Raw genomic sequence first — 17,438 nt, 5'->3', positions numbered from 1 at the left:
CATACTCTGTTTGCACGCATCTGTAATCTGCAAAACAATGACTTTGACCTCTCAACTTGCAGAATACATGCCATACTGTTCAGAAGCTCTTTCACAATATATCTATACCAAAGAAACTTAACAGCCATCACAGGCAGACAATTAAATTGTCAGCAACTTAAGCAACATGGTTTACCTATGTCGTAGAAAAGCAATATCCAGCTTCCCCGCCCCAGCTGAGCAGTATGATCTTGGGGAATACAGAACAAGGAGCGTCAGTATTTAATTATAAAACTTTCTAGGACCAAAACAAGCCACAATAACGTGCAAAACCAGCATATTCCTCGTTCATCCTGGGCAGTCCAATGGAAAATATGATTAACACTTCCAAAAGAAAAAGAGCACTGTCTTTGAACTGAAATCTAAGAAAAGAGCCAACCTCTCTTGGGATAGGGTTCCCCTCAAAATGAATGATTCACAGCCAGCAGCAGTAGCACTCAGCCACTGGGTTTGTCTCTCTTCCCTCCCACCAAGTCCTACACAGCTGCTTCAGCATTCATCTTAACATGCCACACATCTTGAATTCATGACTTCATGAGGAAGGTAGATGCTGAGGCTCTACCAGAGACAACCAAACTCAAGAGCAGCAGAAAAAGATTTCACAACATCCTTTGCAAGGTAAGAACTCCTCTGCTGAGTAGCTGGCTTGTTACATGCATCTTTTTCCTGCCCTTCTATGCCCAGGAGTATGGCAAGCTAAGAACCACAGTATGAGATTAATGCAGTCTTCATTCTCTCTTTCAAAGTTCCCACTCAGTGGTGACTGGTTTTGGCAGCCTATGAAATTGCTAAATAAACACTGTACAAGGTCTCTTCAATTAATCCAAGACTGCAAGGCAATAGTGGATTTAAAAGCATTGAAATTAAACTATGATAATGGTCTCACTAGTGCTAATCTGGAGGAGCTGGTCTGTGCTGTTTAAAGCCTTTACAATGGCCAGCATTTCTGGATGCAGCGTATTTTGTCAGATAAATACATAATGAACCAGGGGAAAAAAAAAAAAAACCAACAGTATAAAGACTGTGGCCCATTCACAAGACTATGGCCCATCAAGACCAATGACTTAAACCACAGTAGTACAGGGAAAGATCAACAAAGCCCAAAGGACCTTTCAAAGCATCTGCTATTTTTGTATCTTTCTGATGTTTATTTTCCACTGATGTTGAATGGAGTTTATTTTATCTAAGACTTGTATTTATCATAATATATTACATGTATCTGAAGCACTGTATGTTTCAGCAAAATATTCACACAAGCCTGTTAACTCCTTACCTGTTTTATTAAAAAAAAAAAAAAAAAGAAAAAAAAAAGAAAAGTGTTCTGAAATCTTGAGCTGTTAGACTAACTGCAACTACAAATGGGCAAATAAAGCCTCAAATTTAGTATTGCCTCTGAAAAGCGTTACAGCTGTCACTGCCCACACCACTGTTCCACGACTGAATGAATAACTGGAAATAGTGGGTGACTGCCTCGTCAGCATTACGCAAGTTATTTTAGAGGAGCATAAATGAATACATTTAAAGTTTAAAGTTATAGAGATTAATCAGATTAAAACTCACTATCATGTGAATATTTACATCATAAGGACCCTACAAAGGCCTGCAGCAAAAATTTTTATCAGTGCCAGCAGGATGCTATTTCTATGAAGTCCCAATAAAATGTTAGGAGCCCTATGTGCAGTAGGCCATGGGGGAAGAAAACAGCGAGAAGGAACTGAAGGCTGGAACAGAATTCAACAGCTCCTGACAGCCACATCCACTTACAATATCCCAAAGTGTAAAGGCCAACAGGGTAGCAAGCCGGTTTGGGGAAAAAAAAAAAAAAAAAAAGAAACAAACCAAACCAAAAAACCCAGTTGCAACAGGAGGCGGGGGTGGGGGGGGATCAAAGAGGAAAATAATAATAATACTAAAAAAAAGCCCCAAACTCTAAAAGGAACACATAGCTTGGATTCAAAACTGGAAGGCTGGTAACGCTAGTCATGACCTCCTCAGCAAACACCTTCAAATGTTACACTCTGCAAGACACACCAGAATGGGGTTTTGGTGCTTGTATTATTACGCCCAGAGGATAGCATGCCCTTGGAGAATGTTGAGATTTGAATTCCCACTCTGCCTGATTTAATTCATTAGCACAAAGTGAGATCTTCCATTCCAGGACTGCACCTTAGCCATCAAGCTGCTAGATAACTCAGAGGTAAGTCTCTTCCTGCGAGGCTCACGGAAGGACTCCGCTCTGAATGGGGCCCGAGTATCCACACAAGAGGCAGAGACTGAAGTGATTATCACGCTCCTATGAGCTTTAGGAGATCTTAATGCAAATTCCTTACCCAAATCAGAGTAAGGATCTGAAAACATGTGCTACCTTTCAGGTGAATCTCCTAACACAGATATAATATACAGGAGTCTCACTCCAACTCCTCATGAGAGCAGCTCTCCTCAAATAGGTATCCAGCTCAAGAGAGGATAAAGAGCTCAGAAACTCGAGCAGAAACAAGCTCAGTCGCAGGAAAAGCCGAGACACCCTTAGTCTAAGTGGTCCGTCCTTGGCTTGCTGGCCTCTGAAGCTCCCAATTTATGACACAGGTGACTGCGACCACACTTGGCCCTGAGAGGCAAGATACTTGGATGCAAAAAGCTGCCACACCAAGTCTCTTCTGACGGTAGCTACATATCTCAACCAAGGCCTGCAGATAAGACTTGGGGACAACAGCAATTAATTTTTAATGCCTTTTGTGGCACTGACAGGCAGCCAACGGACAGCAAATTACCTGAAGAGGTGATGCTCTTTTTGAAAACAATATGAGTAATGATACCAGAAAATTTAACTAGCAGTCCTTCTACCATTTAGTTTTGTAACACAACCAATGCAAATCCTTTCTAACACTGATTAAGGCCTAAACGAAACCCTTGTCTCATTACATGAAAATCAGACTGTAAATCTCTCTGTAAACCAGAAACTCAGGCAATTTAGTTCTCTCCACAGAATGAAATGCAACAGGACAACCCCTGGAAAGGATTTGCAAGTGAACTAAAAGAAGCGTAACTCAGTAAAATTCAAAAGGCTGAAAGTAGGTCAGAATTAACTGAAGTGAATGATAATACAGGCTGCAAACACCAGAACTGGTAGTGACTACTAGCAAAACTGGGTCCAAATAGATCTGTAATGGTTCCCAAAAAAGCAAGGAAAGCTGATTCCCGGATACAGCTGTAATTTAAACTTGGAAGCTTTGTTCAATTTCATGCTTACCTGACTATAAAGTGCCACAAATGCATCCATTTCTATATTTTCCAGGAGATCTTCAAGCACCGCGCAATTCCATTGCTCATCTCTCAAGCTGGAGTGAAAAACAGAATTAACATTGAAATCTTCCCAGGTGCAATGACCGTATTATAGGAAACAATATCTGAAAGTCATCCATTCAGGAAGTATATCTTTCTGTCAGCCAAGTTGGGTGAGCAGCATAACTTCTAAAATAAGCCAACTTCTCCTTTCTCCCCTGAACCACCAAGCAAACATCGGAGCAGAATCTAAGGCTATACTCTTGCACACAATTCAAATCTGGAATTGCTCCAAAGCAACATGATTCAACCTGTCCCCATCCTCTTCTTTAAATTTCATCACCACACTTTATGGCAAGTTGTGGATCTTTTTGTTGCTGGAATATAATAGTAAACAGTTAACTTCCTCACCACTGGTGATTTTTTTGTTTCTGGACCAAATTACGAAGCCATCCTTATGTCATCTGGGAAAAGTATAAAACTTGTTTCTTCCATTATGTTTTCAGGCAAATAGTAAAGATTAGTTGCAATTTCTTTGAAGGCTTCGCTGATGTTTCTCTACAGTAGCATCCACAAGCCAGTACCCTATCTGCTTTTCTAGTGACTCTCTACTTCTGCAACAGGAGAGTCGTTAATCTACATCAAGTAGAGCTCCAGCCCTTTCAGAATAAAACAGACTTAAGAGTGCAACAGCTCCACTCAAAGCTTATCAAAGCCATTTTTAATATATCAGTTGTTTCACAGAAAACCCTCTTTGTAATGGAAAGCACCATCTCAGGATTGTACACGAACCTTGAAATGTGGTAGGCGTTTAATGCTATGCAATACATGTGGAAATGTAATTTCTAACTCCTGTAACCCTAATGAATGTAATACAATACTTTGCAATTTTGCAAATTATCACCCATTTTTGCTAGGCAACTTTCACGACAAGACAGATTTCTATATACCTCCCAAGAGGCATTTTTTTTTCCACCAATATCTTTACTGAAAAATTGGCCAGGGAAAAGTGAAATTGAGCCTGTCTCTGAAGAAGAGTTAATATATCCCATCAAAAATGATTGCGTGACAGGGAATTCATTCTACAGTGTGACAGTGGAGATGGAAATTCAATTTAAATTGTCTCAGCTACTTCCTCTGACCCCATCAGATCAGGTTTCACTGAAGTCCCTACCTATCTTCTTGGGAGATGAAGCAACAGGATTAAAATTCTTTTCCTCCTTGCTGCTAAGGAGTACTGTTATTTTTCCACTGTCCCCATCAAGAAATGGTGATTGCCATGCAATACATCACAATCTATACGTAACTAAGTTATTATTATTTCATGTTTCTTACTTCAGTATTCCCAAGACTCCTCAGTTATGCTCTGGGCCACATCACAAAAATGCACTGTTCAAACATAGATGTATAGTCCCTCCCCAACACAGCAGAACATTTAGCTTGCTGTTTCTCTGTGATATCTTATGGTCTATAAGGACTGCAGTAACTTAGTAAAATCTGAGACCAAAGCACTTACCTTTGCTGGTGCAGATTTATAAGTTGCCTACATTTATTCATGGCCTGTCTTAGCAGAACTGTCAGCTGTCTGTCTACATTCGTTTCCACAGCTTCACTTGAAAGTCCCAATCCATCCAAAGTCCACCTCTGCCTACTCATTAGATGCTGCTGCTGCTGCTGAGCTGACTCCTTATGCAACATCTCATACTCCAGCTTCCTGTCAAGTTCTTCAATCTCCTAGAGGTTGAAAACACATAATGATAAAAAGTCCTAATTTAACTTGCAAGAACAAATTTCATTTGGAGTGGGGAAAAAAAAAAAGATCGTATCAGAATTTCTGATATTAGTTTATTCATTTCTCATTCTACCCAGCCACTTGCAGTCATTACACTTTCCAAATCATTGCATGGCTTCAGTAAACATGACTTGCATGCTATCAATATCAGAACAATGCTAAAGATATGAGTCAATTTTCATTATGTTAAAGGTCGATGCTCTCCGAAACCTTCCACTATAGAGGACATCTAGAATGTACACTACCAGCATGGCTGAGATCCAAACAAAAGAATGGCACTATCAGAATTCACCTATAAGCTGCATAAAGCCACTGAAACAGCTTGAGAAACTCAGACTGACTAGTTTTAGTTATACTGAATCAACAGCTAATATCAGAGGTTTGAAGTCAAGAGACAGTAATTCACATTTAGTGTGATAAAATTAGGGTTAAAATACAATGCTCTAAAAATCAAAGGGTTAAAAACCAAAGTCTTAAGTGGATTGGATCCCTCATGCCAAAGATCTCTCTTTGGTCAAAGAGTCAAACTAGACACCAGAAGGATGGCTTCATATGACACTGGTTTTCCAGTGTCATTGTTGTCTGACCTCAAACAAGTTGCTTAATATCTCAGCACCCTACTTCCCAACCTGTAGCTTGGAGAACACGCTGAATTTTAATCTATTCCTCCACCTCATCGGCCATATTCAGACTAGAAATTCATTGGAGCATAGCATCTCTAAGTAAGCATCTGCTCCCCAGTCAGCAAGATTGGACACTGGAGCTTCGATCCACTCTCCTAACACCAAAACTGAATATTACCTTGCTATCTCTAAGGGGATGAAGCAAACTTACATATAGCTGGATGTGTCTGTTTCACTGACTGGCAAAACTATCACTGATGTCATCAGCATTAGGGGATCCTGCGTACTCCGATAGATTTGTTTTAAAGTACAGGTGTTTAAATTTGCAGCCAGTGCAACAAAGGAGCAGAAATAAAACACAGCAAGAGAGAAAGGTTTGATCACCAGGAGACAGTCCCTGTACACCAAGCATAACAGTCACTTTAAACGATGCCTGAAATTATTTCCCCCCCCCCAAAATAGGGCTCAACTCAGTTCTTGCACATTGGCTAAAGAATCTGGTGCTACTACTCTAGATCTCTCTTCTGTCTCTCCTTCAATCTTTTTTCTTCATCTGTTCAAGGATAGAGAACCTAAAAGCAACCTCTTTGCAGAGCCCTCTTACACTTACTGCATAAAAGGCTATAATCCACCCTCAGCAAGTTTGCAGATGACACCAAGCTGAGTGGTGCAGCTGACATGCCAGAAGGACAGGATGTCATCCAGAGGGACCCGGACAAGCTGGAGAAGTGGGCCTGTGTGAACCTCATGAGGGTCAACAAGACCAAGCGCAGGGTCCTGCACCTGGGTCGGGGCAATCCTCGGTTTCAATACAGGCTGGGGGATGATGTGATTGAGAGCAGCCCTGCGGAAAAGGACTTAGGGGTACTGATGGATGAAAAGCTGGACATGAGCTGACAATGTGTGCTCGCAGCCCAGAAGGCCAACCGTATCCTGGGCTACATCAAAAGAAGCATGGCCAGCAGGTCGAGGGAGGTGATTCTGCCCCTCTGCTCTGGTGAGAGCCCACCTGGAGTACTGTGTCCAGCTCTGGAGCCCTCAGCATGAGAAGGACATGGAGCTGTTGGAGCGAGTCCAGAGGAGGGTCACAAAAATGATCCGAGGGATGGAACACCTCTCCTGCGAGGACAGGCCGAGAGAGTTGGAGAAGGCTGGAGAAGAGAAGGCTGATGGGAGACCTTACAGCAGCCTTCCAGTACCTAAAGGGGGCTTATAAGAAAGACAGGGACAGACTTTTTAGCAAAGCCTGTTATGACAGGACAAGGAGCAATGGTTTTAAACTCAGGGAGGGCAAATTTAGACTGGATTTAAGAAAGAAAATTTTTACAATGAGGGTGGAGGGAACAGGTTGCCCAGAGAAGTGGTAGATGCCCCATCCCTGGAAACATTCAAGGCCAGGTTGGATGGGGCTCTGAGCAACCTGATCTAGTTAAAGATGTCCCTGCTTTTGCAGGGGGGTTGGACTAGATAATATATAAAGGTCCCTTCCAATCCAAAGCATTCTATGATAATTCCAGATTAATTTATTTTTAATATTCCACCTCCATACAACTTTCACTACTTCCTACAGATTTAATACAAATTTAAACAAAACTGGAAGCATATAAGCATTCTAACTGCCATTCTAAGAGAAACTCTGTAGAGATGACAGCATTAAAATTTAACCAGGAGTTTTCACAGCAATAGCTGTCTAATGATGCCCTCTAGCAAAGAGGTTTTGCTCTTAAAAACCCATTTTGTTTGTTCTACTCCAGTGCTCTCCCAAGCCTCACTTGGATGGTTGCAAATAGCAGATGTAACAAAAAAAAAAAAAAAAATCCTTATGAATGCAGAGCACTGAAGTGTTAAAAAAGGATTAGAAAACTGGCATATACCAAGTATGTAATAAATACGATGAAGGGAAAAGGCCTTTCCAAAGTTTCTACTATTTAAACTGTATGAGCATGCTTGGAGGGAGATACACAGGTAGGAGGCTGTATATACAATCTTTAAAAACTCGATGATTGATGCGTATCATGTGGTTATGGATTTTACTGTATGGACAGCACTATAACATGAACAATTTTGTAACACAGTCATGACAATTTACACACTATCCCAGTCATGACTCACAATCACTTCCCAATTGTCTTCCTTGCCATCAACAAAACTTTAAGATTAACTAGCCACCAAAATACTGCTCTTTCTCACTGTAGAATTCTAGATGCTACTATAATAAAAATAAATAATAATACACAATCTTCCCTGGCTCTAATACTTTCCTTCTCTTTATTTCTTTTACTGAGTGCACTAAAGTGCACATAATCACAGAAATTAAAGGCCAGACCACCAGGAGCTGCAAACCAGCAAAGCTAAATCAAAGTCAAATAAACTACAGTGATAGCTGCTGTCTCCAAACAGGAATTTTTCCTTTTTACTTCATTACTTACAGGATTATGTGCTTCTAAAATCTGAATACATTCCAATTTTGACAGGGTTTTTGATGTGCTCAGTTGTTCAAAGAGCAAAGCTTGTACACTTATGATAGCAGTATACAGCTCCAACATTTTGGATTTTTTAACAGTCTTTTGAAAGGCTAAAGAAGCAATATACTCTCCAAGTTTATTTTCCAGATCGCGCAGCTGACACTCTTTCTCAAGCAGCAACTCGTACTTAACCTAAAAAATACCAAAACACAAAAGATAACGATTAACAGAAAACCTTACATGCATGCTCATGATTTTACTACTCTGTAATTAACCAGCAGGATTAAAGCAGCAAAGAAATCAATGCTGTTATCTTATAATGTAATACATTGTTTTAAAAAGTGCTTTTAACATTAAATTCCAAGCTTTTACTGCGTTTAAGTGATCAAAAAGAATACTACAGTAAGGTCAGATATTTCAAAGAGATCAGGCTTAGTTGTAGGGCAGTAATAACTTTAATATTAAATACTAACCTAAAATAGAGAGTCTATATAATTTTTAATATAATAAAAGTAACAATTAAAAGTATAAATAAACCTACACCTACCTATGTGATAGGTTACATGGGAAGATAAAATACATCCTTCTGTTTAGCAAAAATACAAAATTTATAGAAAGTCTGTATTTAGTTTCAAATTGGCAAGTGTCAATTAATATTGACCAATGAAATTCAACCTAGTATTCTTTAAGCAAAAACCAAAAATCCTCTTATATAAAACAAAGTTAAACTGTAAATCAGGAGTCTACTGGTAATGGATTTCAAACAAAAGTAAAACTGGATTGAATGGACAACAAACAAGATTAAGTCAAAATGATTTAAGTTAACAGCTATGTTGCTGCCACACATCTGATGAGAAATTATCTAAAGGTGAAAGACAAGCACAGCACATGCAAGCACATGATCAAAACCAACATGACTGATGAGCTCTCCATGCTATACCACCAACATTCACAGCCAGTAATATTACCCCTGTGACCACTTTTCTGCAGGATAATGTGGATAGTAGCCAGCTGCAATTACCCTCTTTAGGTGCTTCCATCTGAGCTTGTCACTCTAAGCTCCCTATATAATCAAAGAAAAGGAAAAGGTACTTCTTGGTGTGTTTCGTATCCTAAAAAATGTTTTTCCACTGATGCGTAAGTGTGGATGTCTAGGTTAGACATTGATGGCTACACTGCACATCTAACATTTGGGTAGCTGAATCCTCAAAGACAGTAAATAATTACCAGTTTGGTTTTATTCTCTCTCCCTGTATTATCCACACAGGCCCAGAAGTGTGATTGTAAGAGAGAGAAGACGCAGAGAGAGAAAGCACATGCAACCATGAGAGTTCCAACTCCACTACTTGGTGTTGATATCAACTGCTGCCCTACACATTGGATTTAGAATAAAGCTAAGCACAGAAACAGCCCATCTGTACGCTGCTGGGTATCAGAGTGTGGGGTTTTTCCTCACTCCATCTCTAAATTTTCTTTTGGTCCTGACAAATCTAATCTGATAGGTTTCACAGTATACCAAAAAAAAAAGGTTGTGGAAATCAGCATTTTCAGAAGTTTCCAGTATTACGTATTTTAACAGCAATGCTCAAGTAACTACTGCCTGTAACAGAATGGAAGAACCACAACCATCAAAGGAGGCATCTCAAAAACTTTTAAATAAGTTTTGGTTAAGTTTATCACCATGGCACCTCAGAGCAGGTACTCACATTTGGATTCTATGGAAAAGTATTTATCCCGTCAAGTTTGGCCTCCCTCTTAAAGAACAGGCAGAGACGAACATCCCTATTTAACTGAGATACCAACATGGTTAGTATCTTAGCATGATAGGCATCCTGTGGTATACCTTTATACATTTAGTCTTAATCTCTCTATCAGTCTTAAAATAAGAATAATAAAGACCAATAGCATTTGCCCCGCAAGCATGAACTACAACACTGTAAAGGTCAACTGTAGTCTTTAGACGCTGTATGACTTCCCATCGGCACAAGACCTGATTTTGCCCCTCAGAATATCTTTGCACAAATAGAGACGGTATGTACTCAAGACATTAAAACTTTACTAGCTTTCTATTCATGCTAATCAGAATTACACATTATTGACTCTATTCATGATTAGCTTTAAAGAAGCATTTAAGGAGACTTCCACCAAGTTTTCAGATCTCTAAGATGATAAATATGTAACATGATGCCCATGAATTTTCTCTGGAAATTTTATTGATAAGGGACCTGCTAAGAGTGATTGTGTATCATACAAATTCTATTATCCAGTAGATAGAGCTAAATTTAAAATGTGATTTGGAACCACATATGCTTGTGATAATTCTCATTCATGCTCATGTGATATTCTCCAAAGTCTCCATAACATCATCTGGAACGTCCTTGAATGCAAGAGATGGAAGGTTACCTTCAGGAAATATTTCCTACTAATGTGAATTAAGCCAATTACAACACAAGAGTAAGAAATCATCCTACAGACACAAAGTAGAGGCAAGATTCATTTTCTTGGTATCTTTAACAAATCTCCATCTTAAAAAACAGAAATTGCCTCTCAACATTACTGTTAATCTAACAAATCGATCTTGAATAATGTAGGTGTGTACACTAAATAATAAGCAAGCATATGGGTTACAAATAAACATATGGAATATTTGAGTTAGGAGTAAAATTCAACTCAGAGATCATACTGGAAATACAGTAACCAAAATGCTAAAAACTAAACTGTTATTTTTGAACATGGGAGGCAGAGATCTCCAGTAAAAAGCAAAAGAGATGGCCAAAATTGGGATTTTATGGAAAAAGAGCTGAACTGCCTTATAGTACTTGTTCAAAAATAAGTAGATGACATTTCCCTTAGGATAGATCCAGAAATATCCATTGCTTGTTTCTATGTTTCAGTTTTCAGTAGGAAAAAGTTCAATAATAATAATAGATATAAAAAACTATTATTACCATCTTCTACGCTCTTTGCAGGCAGGCAAGAAACCTATTAAAGTGAATTTGAGGCCCTTTGTTTTCTGTAGAAAGCTTTTTACTGAAAAACAAGTAACTTTAGCATCTCGCATTTAAGCTCACAGTCCAGCAGTTCACAGGCATTCAAAGTTGTACACTGTACTCTAGCAGCATTGATCGGAAATCAAAGATAAAAACTTCCGCAGAACATCCTACAAGTCACAACTCTGATACAGATTGCACAAGGCAGCCAATTCCACCCTAACCCAGGGTTTTTTGGGAGTTTGTTTGTTTGTTTTGGTTTATTTATCTTGTCAAAGTAAATTTATTTTCAAAATCCAAAGCGTTATTTCAAGATGAGCCAGTGACATAAGACTAAGGCCTAGAAGCAAGACTATTGCACACCTCAGTGACAAGGCAAATATTTAAAACAAAAATAATAATAATAAAATCTTTCTCCAAAAGCCTGTGCACAACACTAATGTCTCAAATAAGACTCAAGTTTTTATTCTGAAAGGCACACTGAACTAATTATTATACTACTGATCACTGTGACACAAGACAATGTTCTCAAAAGCAATTAGCAATTTTCAGAGCCGTATTGTCTGACTGTCCAATTTTTTAAAGGTCTTGGTTGTCAAGTTTCCATTGACTTGCCCTCACCCCTCTTTTCGACAGTGGAAGTTGTTGCACTCTTAGGCGATTCTTAAAGAGAGAATGGAATGGAAGTGAGTCCTTAACAGTAAAACAGACATGTTAAAAAATATCAGAAGAAAGAACTTCTAAAGGAAGGCAAGGAATTTATATCCGATTCAGCCAGCCACTTAATACTTCACTAACAACAGCTGCTATCTAGCAAGGTGTTCAGGGAGATGCATTGCTACAGCAGACATCACTTTAAGGGGCCATTCACATTAGAAATGAACCAGGTTAGACAACTAATGCCACAAGTAACCTTTCAAAACTTTGGCAACATTGAGTTTAGGGTTTACTTAAATGCAGGAAAATGAAGATGGATGAGAACAACTAATGTTTTTGTCAAAAGAGACTAAATTATTTATTTTATGATTTTCATTACAATAGCACCTATTCAAGGAAGGGGGGGGGGGGGGGGGGGGGGAATCAAGCAGACCTGCCTGACTAGAATTAAATAGGTCCATTTTCAAAAGAATTAATGCTTTAGAGTCTATGCGATGCTCCCTATTCCATGTATCAGGGCAGCTTTTTAACTAATAGAAATTATCACAACACTACTAGCTTGAATGAGTTATGACAACATACACACACTGAGGAGCTGGTCCTTCTTTTCTTCCAGCTTTTATTTACATGTCTAAGATACTGCCTCCCAGAATACACACATTTTTACAGTATCTCAAAACAGGGGAGAATACATGCTTGACGTATGATTTGTTTTACATGACAAAATTAGTAAGTAATATCTGAAGGCTGCCTTTGTGGTTTAGGAACAGGATGTGCTATAAACCTTTAAAAATGCAGATTAAAAAAATTACACAGAAATGTTTTGACAGGTGTACGCACACAACTGAATTTAAAGTTTGCTTCTTTCTTCACAGGAGGCTCAGTTTCAGACACAAGGATTTTAAATGAATTATACATATATGAAATCTGGGGATAGATGAATAATGAATAGATGAATGAGTAAATGAGTGATCACCTTTAGTCTAAGTTTGAACTTATTAAAATGAATAATGAATAAGGATGGAAAGGCAGTTTGACAACTCAAGTTCACTTGTAAGGAGACACAAGAATGTATATTTTAATTGCAGCTGAATTCAAAGGCAAAAGAGATGACACTGATGACGGAAACACTTATACTTTTGTTAACCACTTCAAATAACAGGAGGTTATGTCCAGTATATTCCATGAATCACAAGATTTATGGTCCAAACTGCAAAACCAGATACTGTTTGCATATTACTAACTACAAAGCCATACATTAAGCACACCCAAATACATGGGAATTATGTTCAGCTTTATCATTCAGCATCTATTCAACATTATACAGTACATTAATTGCTCTCAAACAACAAAATGTTCCATTAGTCAACCGGTACTACTGTCTACCCCTAGCCACCTGAGTTTCTTTCTGCCTCTTGTCAGCTCTGAAATCACAGCTCTGCAAACAGAAATACATTTGTGAAAATCAAAGCTTGCAAGTAGACTTGACTTCAGTGAGACATAGAAGGTGACTTCGGTAGAAGCCGGATCAAATATTGATTACAAACTAAATTATAAACTAATTATAAACTGATATCCCCTGGCCATTCTTGAAGCCTTTTATCGTACCAAACAGAAGACTCTAAAATACTGCTTGATATGGTACTATTTGACATAATATTATTATAGTGTCAGACTACTTTGGTTATAATGAATCATCTCGTGTATGTCTGAACATTTGCTGCTGATTCCACCCGAAACATCCAAATTACACAAAAATTGCCAATGCTATAAATGCACTATGATTAGTCCATTGCTTGAAAGCACTGACTTCTAAATTCCACATTTAGTTCAGACTTATTGCTAATTAGTGTTGTCTCAGCCCTAAATATTACAAATAAAGAGAATAATCTGAAAATGTACTTGATTACCTACAACCCCGAAGACATTTCTCATGCAAGTCTTATTATTGGGTTTTTTAAGCTCAGCAGGGAAAATAGACTAAAGAATGTCAGTATTTTTACCACTGTGTTTCTTCTGAGATAGATAACTGCTATTTCAGAAAGGAACAGCTACTTCCTCACGCACAAGACAGCTCAAAACAGCTATGAAACACAAAAGTAGACATAGCCCGCTTTTGAAGATTTTCACAGCAAGGTCAATGATACTCTCAGATGCTCCAAGACAAGGCTTCAAACTTCTTGCCGTGGCCTCCCAGCTCACTATGAGTTGTTCTTCTCTGTCATGCTTGTTTTACAGTATTACAAAACACATCCTGCTGCTGCTTTCATAAGCTTTAGCTGGAAACCACTTTACAGCCATCCTGTAGTGAGACAGAGCCTGCGATACCATGTGAAGTCTGCAGGAGAACAGCAGCAGTGAAGGCAGAAATACAGCAGAGCTGTATTGCTCCATCATCCTTTTTCCCTGCCTTGAATTGGTTGTGCAACTTCAGATGGTTGATTTTGAGTTAGATGATAAAAGTGTTCACATTAATGCAAAATTTAGAAGTGTAAGATTCTAAATGAGGAACAAGGTAACAGATTGCAACAGCCAAAAGAAAGAAACTCTACTTCTGTGATCAGCATAAGGCTTACTGCAATACTTCTGTGTCCTAACGATAATGTGAGAACTAACAACTTTCCTTAACAATAGTTTAGCTTCCTTACTGGGAAAAGCCCAAAGCATTTGGCTTTATATAACTAATGTGCAGCCATACAATTAGAAGAACAGGTATGCCAGATGGTGCATATAAAACTGAAACAATAAGGCTTAGAGAAGCTAACTTTACAATTTTAAAACAAGATTCTAACAAAAATGTAAGGCAATATTCATACCAAACAAGTAATTCAGTACTTTTTGTAACATAAGAGCTTAGCCCATACTCTGCTGTACTTTCAAGTAACAGTACAAAAAAAACCCAAACCAAAAAACCCAAAACAAAACAAAAATCATCTACATTTTGGAGGTCAGGGCATTAAGCAGCCAAAAGTTTAAATTCTTCCATTAAAGGCTTAGGGCATTCTTGGACCGGAGTTATTAAATTATTAGAGTGCCAGAACACACTTGCCCACTTGTTGTATTCTTACCCAAGCACCTGCTCTCACTTTCAAAGACCATGTGCCGGACTAGATAAACATTTGCTTTTATCACCTGCAACCAATACTAACAATGTGTTGCTCTCACATAAAAGTGAAATTATTTCTGAATGAACACGTTGAACCAGTAGTCCTGGTTTAACTACATGGTTTTACTAGGAAGAAAACTAACTCTATCCCAGCCAAAACCAGGACACCAGTATTTTTCATTCCTCAGGATACAAGTATAAAAAGCACAGGAAAGAGGTGTAAAAACAGAATTTTGTCCAAATTGGTACTAAAATTGATATTGCAATCATTTGCAAAACTATTTTTACCTGCCAATTTTAACTACCAATGGTAGCTGCTTGTTGAGCATAATTCTTATGGCTGGGCACCACCTATGTCTAACACAGTTATCATTGTAACATTCCTCTAATATACAAAAGTAGTATTACCCATATTTTACAAGTGTGAAAGAGAAGGAGAGAAAGGCTAAGGAACACGAACAAGACCTCATGGAACATCTGCTGGCAGAGAAGGAAAAAGCCTCCAAAATCCCGTATTGGCATTGGCCCCACTCATTCCTTAAGGATTAACTTTAGGCTGGAGCTGTGAGCCTTTTAAAAGATACCCACCAGAATCAAGGCTCCCTTTCAATAAGCTCTGTACAAATAAACTCCACCCCTACCCAAGAAGTCTTTGGATCTAAGAACCCATTTCTGGGTTTTCAGTAGTGTTAGAAGAGGTCCAAGAACTAAATCTTGCTCAACTGAAGTACGCAGTGAAGCACCTTCCAGCAATGTGCATTTGCAGCCCAGAAAGCCAACTGTATCCTGGGCTGCATCAAAAGAAGCATGGCCAGCAGGTCAAGGGAGATGATTCTGCCCCTCTACTCTGCTCTGGTGAGAGCCCACCTGGAGTACTGCGTCCAGCTCTGGAGCCCTCAGCACAGGAAAGAGGTGGACCTGTTGAAGCAGATCCAGAGGAGGGCCACAAAAATGATCAGAGGGGTGGAACACCTCTCCTATGAAGACAGGCTGAGAGAGGTGGGGTTGTTCAGCCTAGAGAAGACAAGGCTCCAGAAAGACCTTACTGCAGCCTTTCAATACTTAAAGGGGGCTTATAAGAAAGATGGGGACAAACTTTTTAGTAGGGCCTGTTGCGATAGGACAAGGGGTAATGGTTTTATAAAAGAGGGCAGACTTAGACTAGAGATAAGGAAGAAGTTTTTTACAATGAGGTTGGTGAAACACTGGAACAGGTTGCCCAGAGAGGTGGTAGATGCCCCATCCCTGGAAATATTCAGGGTCAGGTTGGACGGGGCTCTGAGCAACCTGATCTAGTTAAAGATGTCCCTGCTCGTTACAGGGGGGTTGGACTAGATGGCCTTGAAAGGTCCCTTCCAACCCAAACTATTCTATGATTCCATATTTTGAAAGCCTTACTAAGAAAACCACAGGATCTAGGGGAGGTCTTCAATCATGCATACACCAAGCCCCAGAACCATCGGAAGAAAAAAGGATGAGACATGAAATCAGTTCTGCAACTAAGGTGCAAAAATTAAAACAAAGCCAAAACTATTAAGCTTGAAGTACATCTTGACAAACACAGGCAAGAGTAGAGTGATGCATCATGCCACTACACCTCACGCCTTTTTTATCTGGTTCTTATTCACATTGATAGAAAATGGTCATTCTTTAATTAATAAAAATCTAGGTTTTGACCTCAGTACAGAAAAAGTCTGCACTTACCTTATTCAAATATTCATCTTTCACCGGGTCTTCATAAATGAAAATTTTGTCCTGTAAAGATTTCCTCAGAATATCTATCTTATTTCTATTCCTGGATCCTGTTTTTTTCATTTTAGAATGCTGCTGTAAGAAGATGAGCACAAAACGCTTTATTTGTAAGAGTTATATGAGGATGCTAATATTATTACTTGCTATTATTGGCAGATCCACCAATTAATGAAACACTTGGCAAGGACGACTTCCACTGAGAAAATATTTCTGAAATGAAGGTGCTGCCAACTGATTCAGAAGATTTCTTTCAGACATTCAGACAAAATTGGAAATTTCATTTTTCATTTCTTTCAAGCAGAATTATATATTCACCCTTTCCATGAAAACTGCTAGCACATAAGTTTGATTTTAAACAAGCTTTAGCAGTGATAAGAGATTTTAAACTGATATGTTGTCTCCTCGGTATGGTTAAAAATGAACAAAGAATATTAATTTAAGAACTACATTGTTTTCAAGACACAGTATATGAATCACAAATGAACCATGATAGTATTAAGGGGCACCATTCCATGTAATCAAGTTATTCTTGACCTTTATATTTCTTTACAAGAATATCAACTAAGTATAATATACTCTTGAGGGAATGATAACATCTGTCCAACTATGAGGCTTTGCAAAGTCATTTCCATTCTTTAGTACTTTAGAAATTATTAAGGTTTTGAACAAGGCTAATTCCTAGTACAATTAACCCAAGTTAGTTTACATATTTAGAAAACATAACTGAACAAA

At 38.6% G+C, this 17,438-nt stretch overlaps 2 protein-coding genes across 5 annotated transcripts in view; one reads left to right on the top strand and one right to left on the bottom strand.

Moving 5' to 3' along the window:
* Positions 1-17,438, top strand: part of EVC (EvC ciliary complex subunit 1) — a 510,906-nt gene that overhangs the window by 377,602 nt on the left and 115,866 nt on the right. The gene's annotated exons all lie outside the window — the stretch shown is intronic.
* EVC2 (EvC ciliary complex subunit 2) overlaps positions 1-17,438 on the bottom strand; it is a 79,513-nt gene that overhangs the window by 6,298 nt on the left and 55,777 nt on the right. For 3 of the 4 annotated variants that reach the window (XM_075499729.1, XM_075499730.1, XM_075499732.1), the window contains 4 exons: positions 16,659-16,781; positions 8,166-8,393; positions 4,838-5,055; positions 3,290-3,377 (listed from right to left, as the gene is read on the bottom strand). In XM_075499729.1, coding sequence (XP_075355844.1) covers positions 3,290-3,377; positions 4,838-5,055; positions 8,166-8,393; positions 16,659-16,781 — 657 coding nt within the window. The remainder of the gene's footprint in view (positions 1-3,289; positions 3,378-4,837; positions 5,056-8,165; positions 8,394-16,658; positions 16,782-17,438) is intronic. The other variant, XM_075499731.1, reaches the window with a different exon arrangement.

This window comes from Mycteria americana, chromosome 4 (assembly GCF_035582795.1).
Source record: "Mycteria americana isolate JAX WOST 10 ecotype Jacksonville Zoo and Gardens chromosome 4, USCA_MyAme_1.0, whole genome shotgun sequence".
In the NCBI taxonomy this organism is placed as follows: Eukaryota; Metazoa; Chordata; class Aves; order Ciconiiformes; family Ciconiidae; genus Mycteria; species Mycteria americana.
Note: the sequence above shows the minus strand (reverse complement) of the source record. Positions and strands in the feature narration are given on the sequence as shown.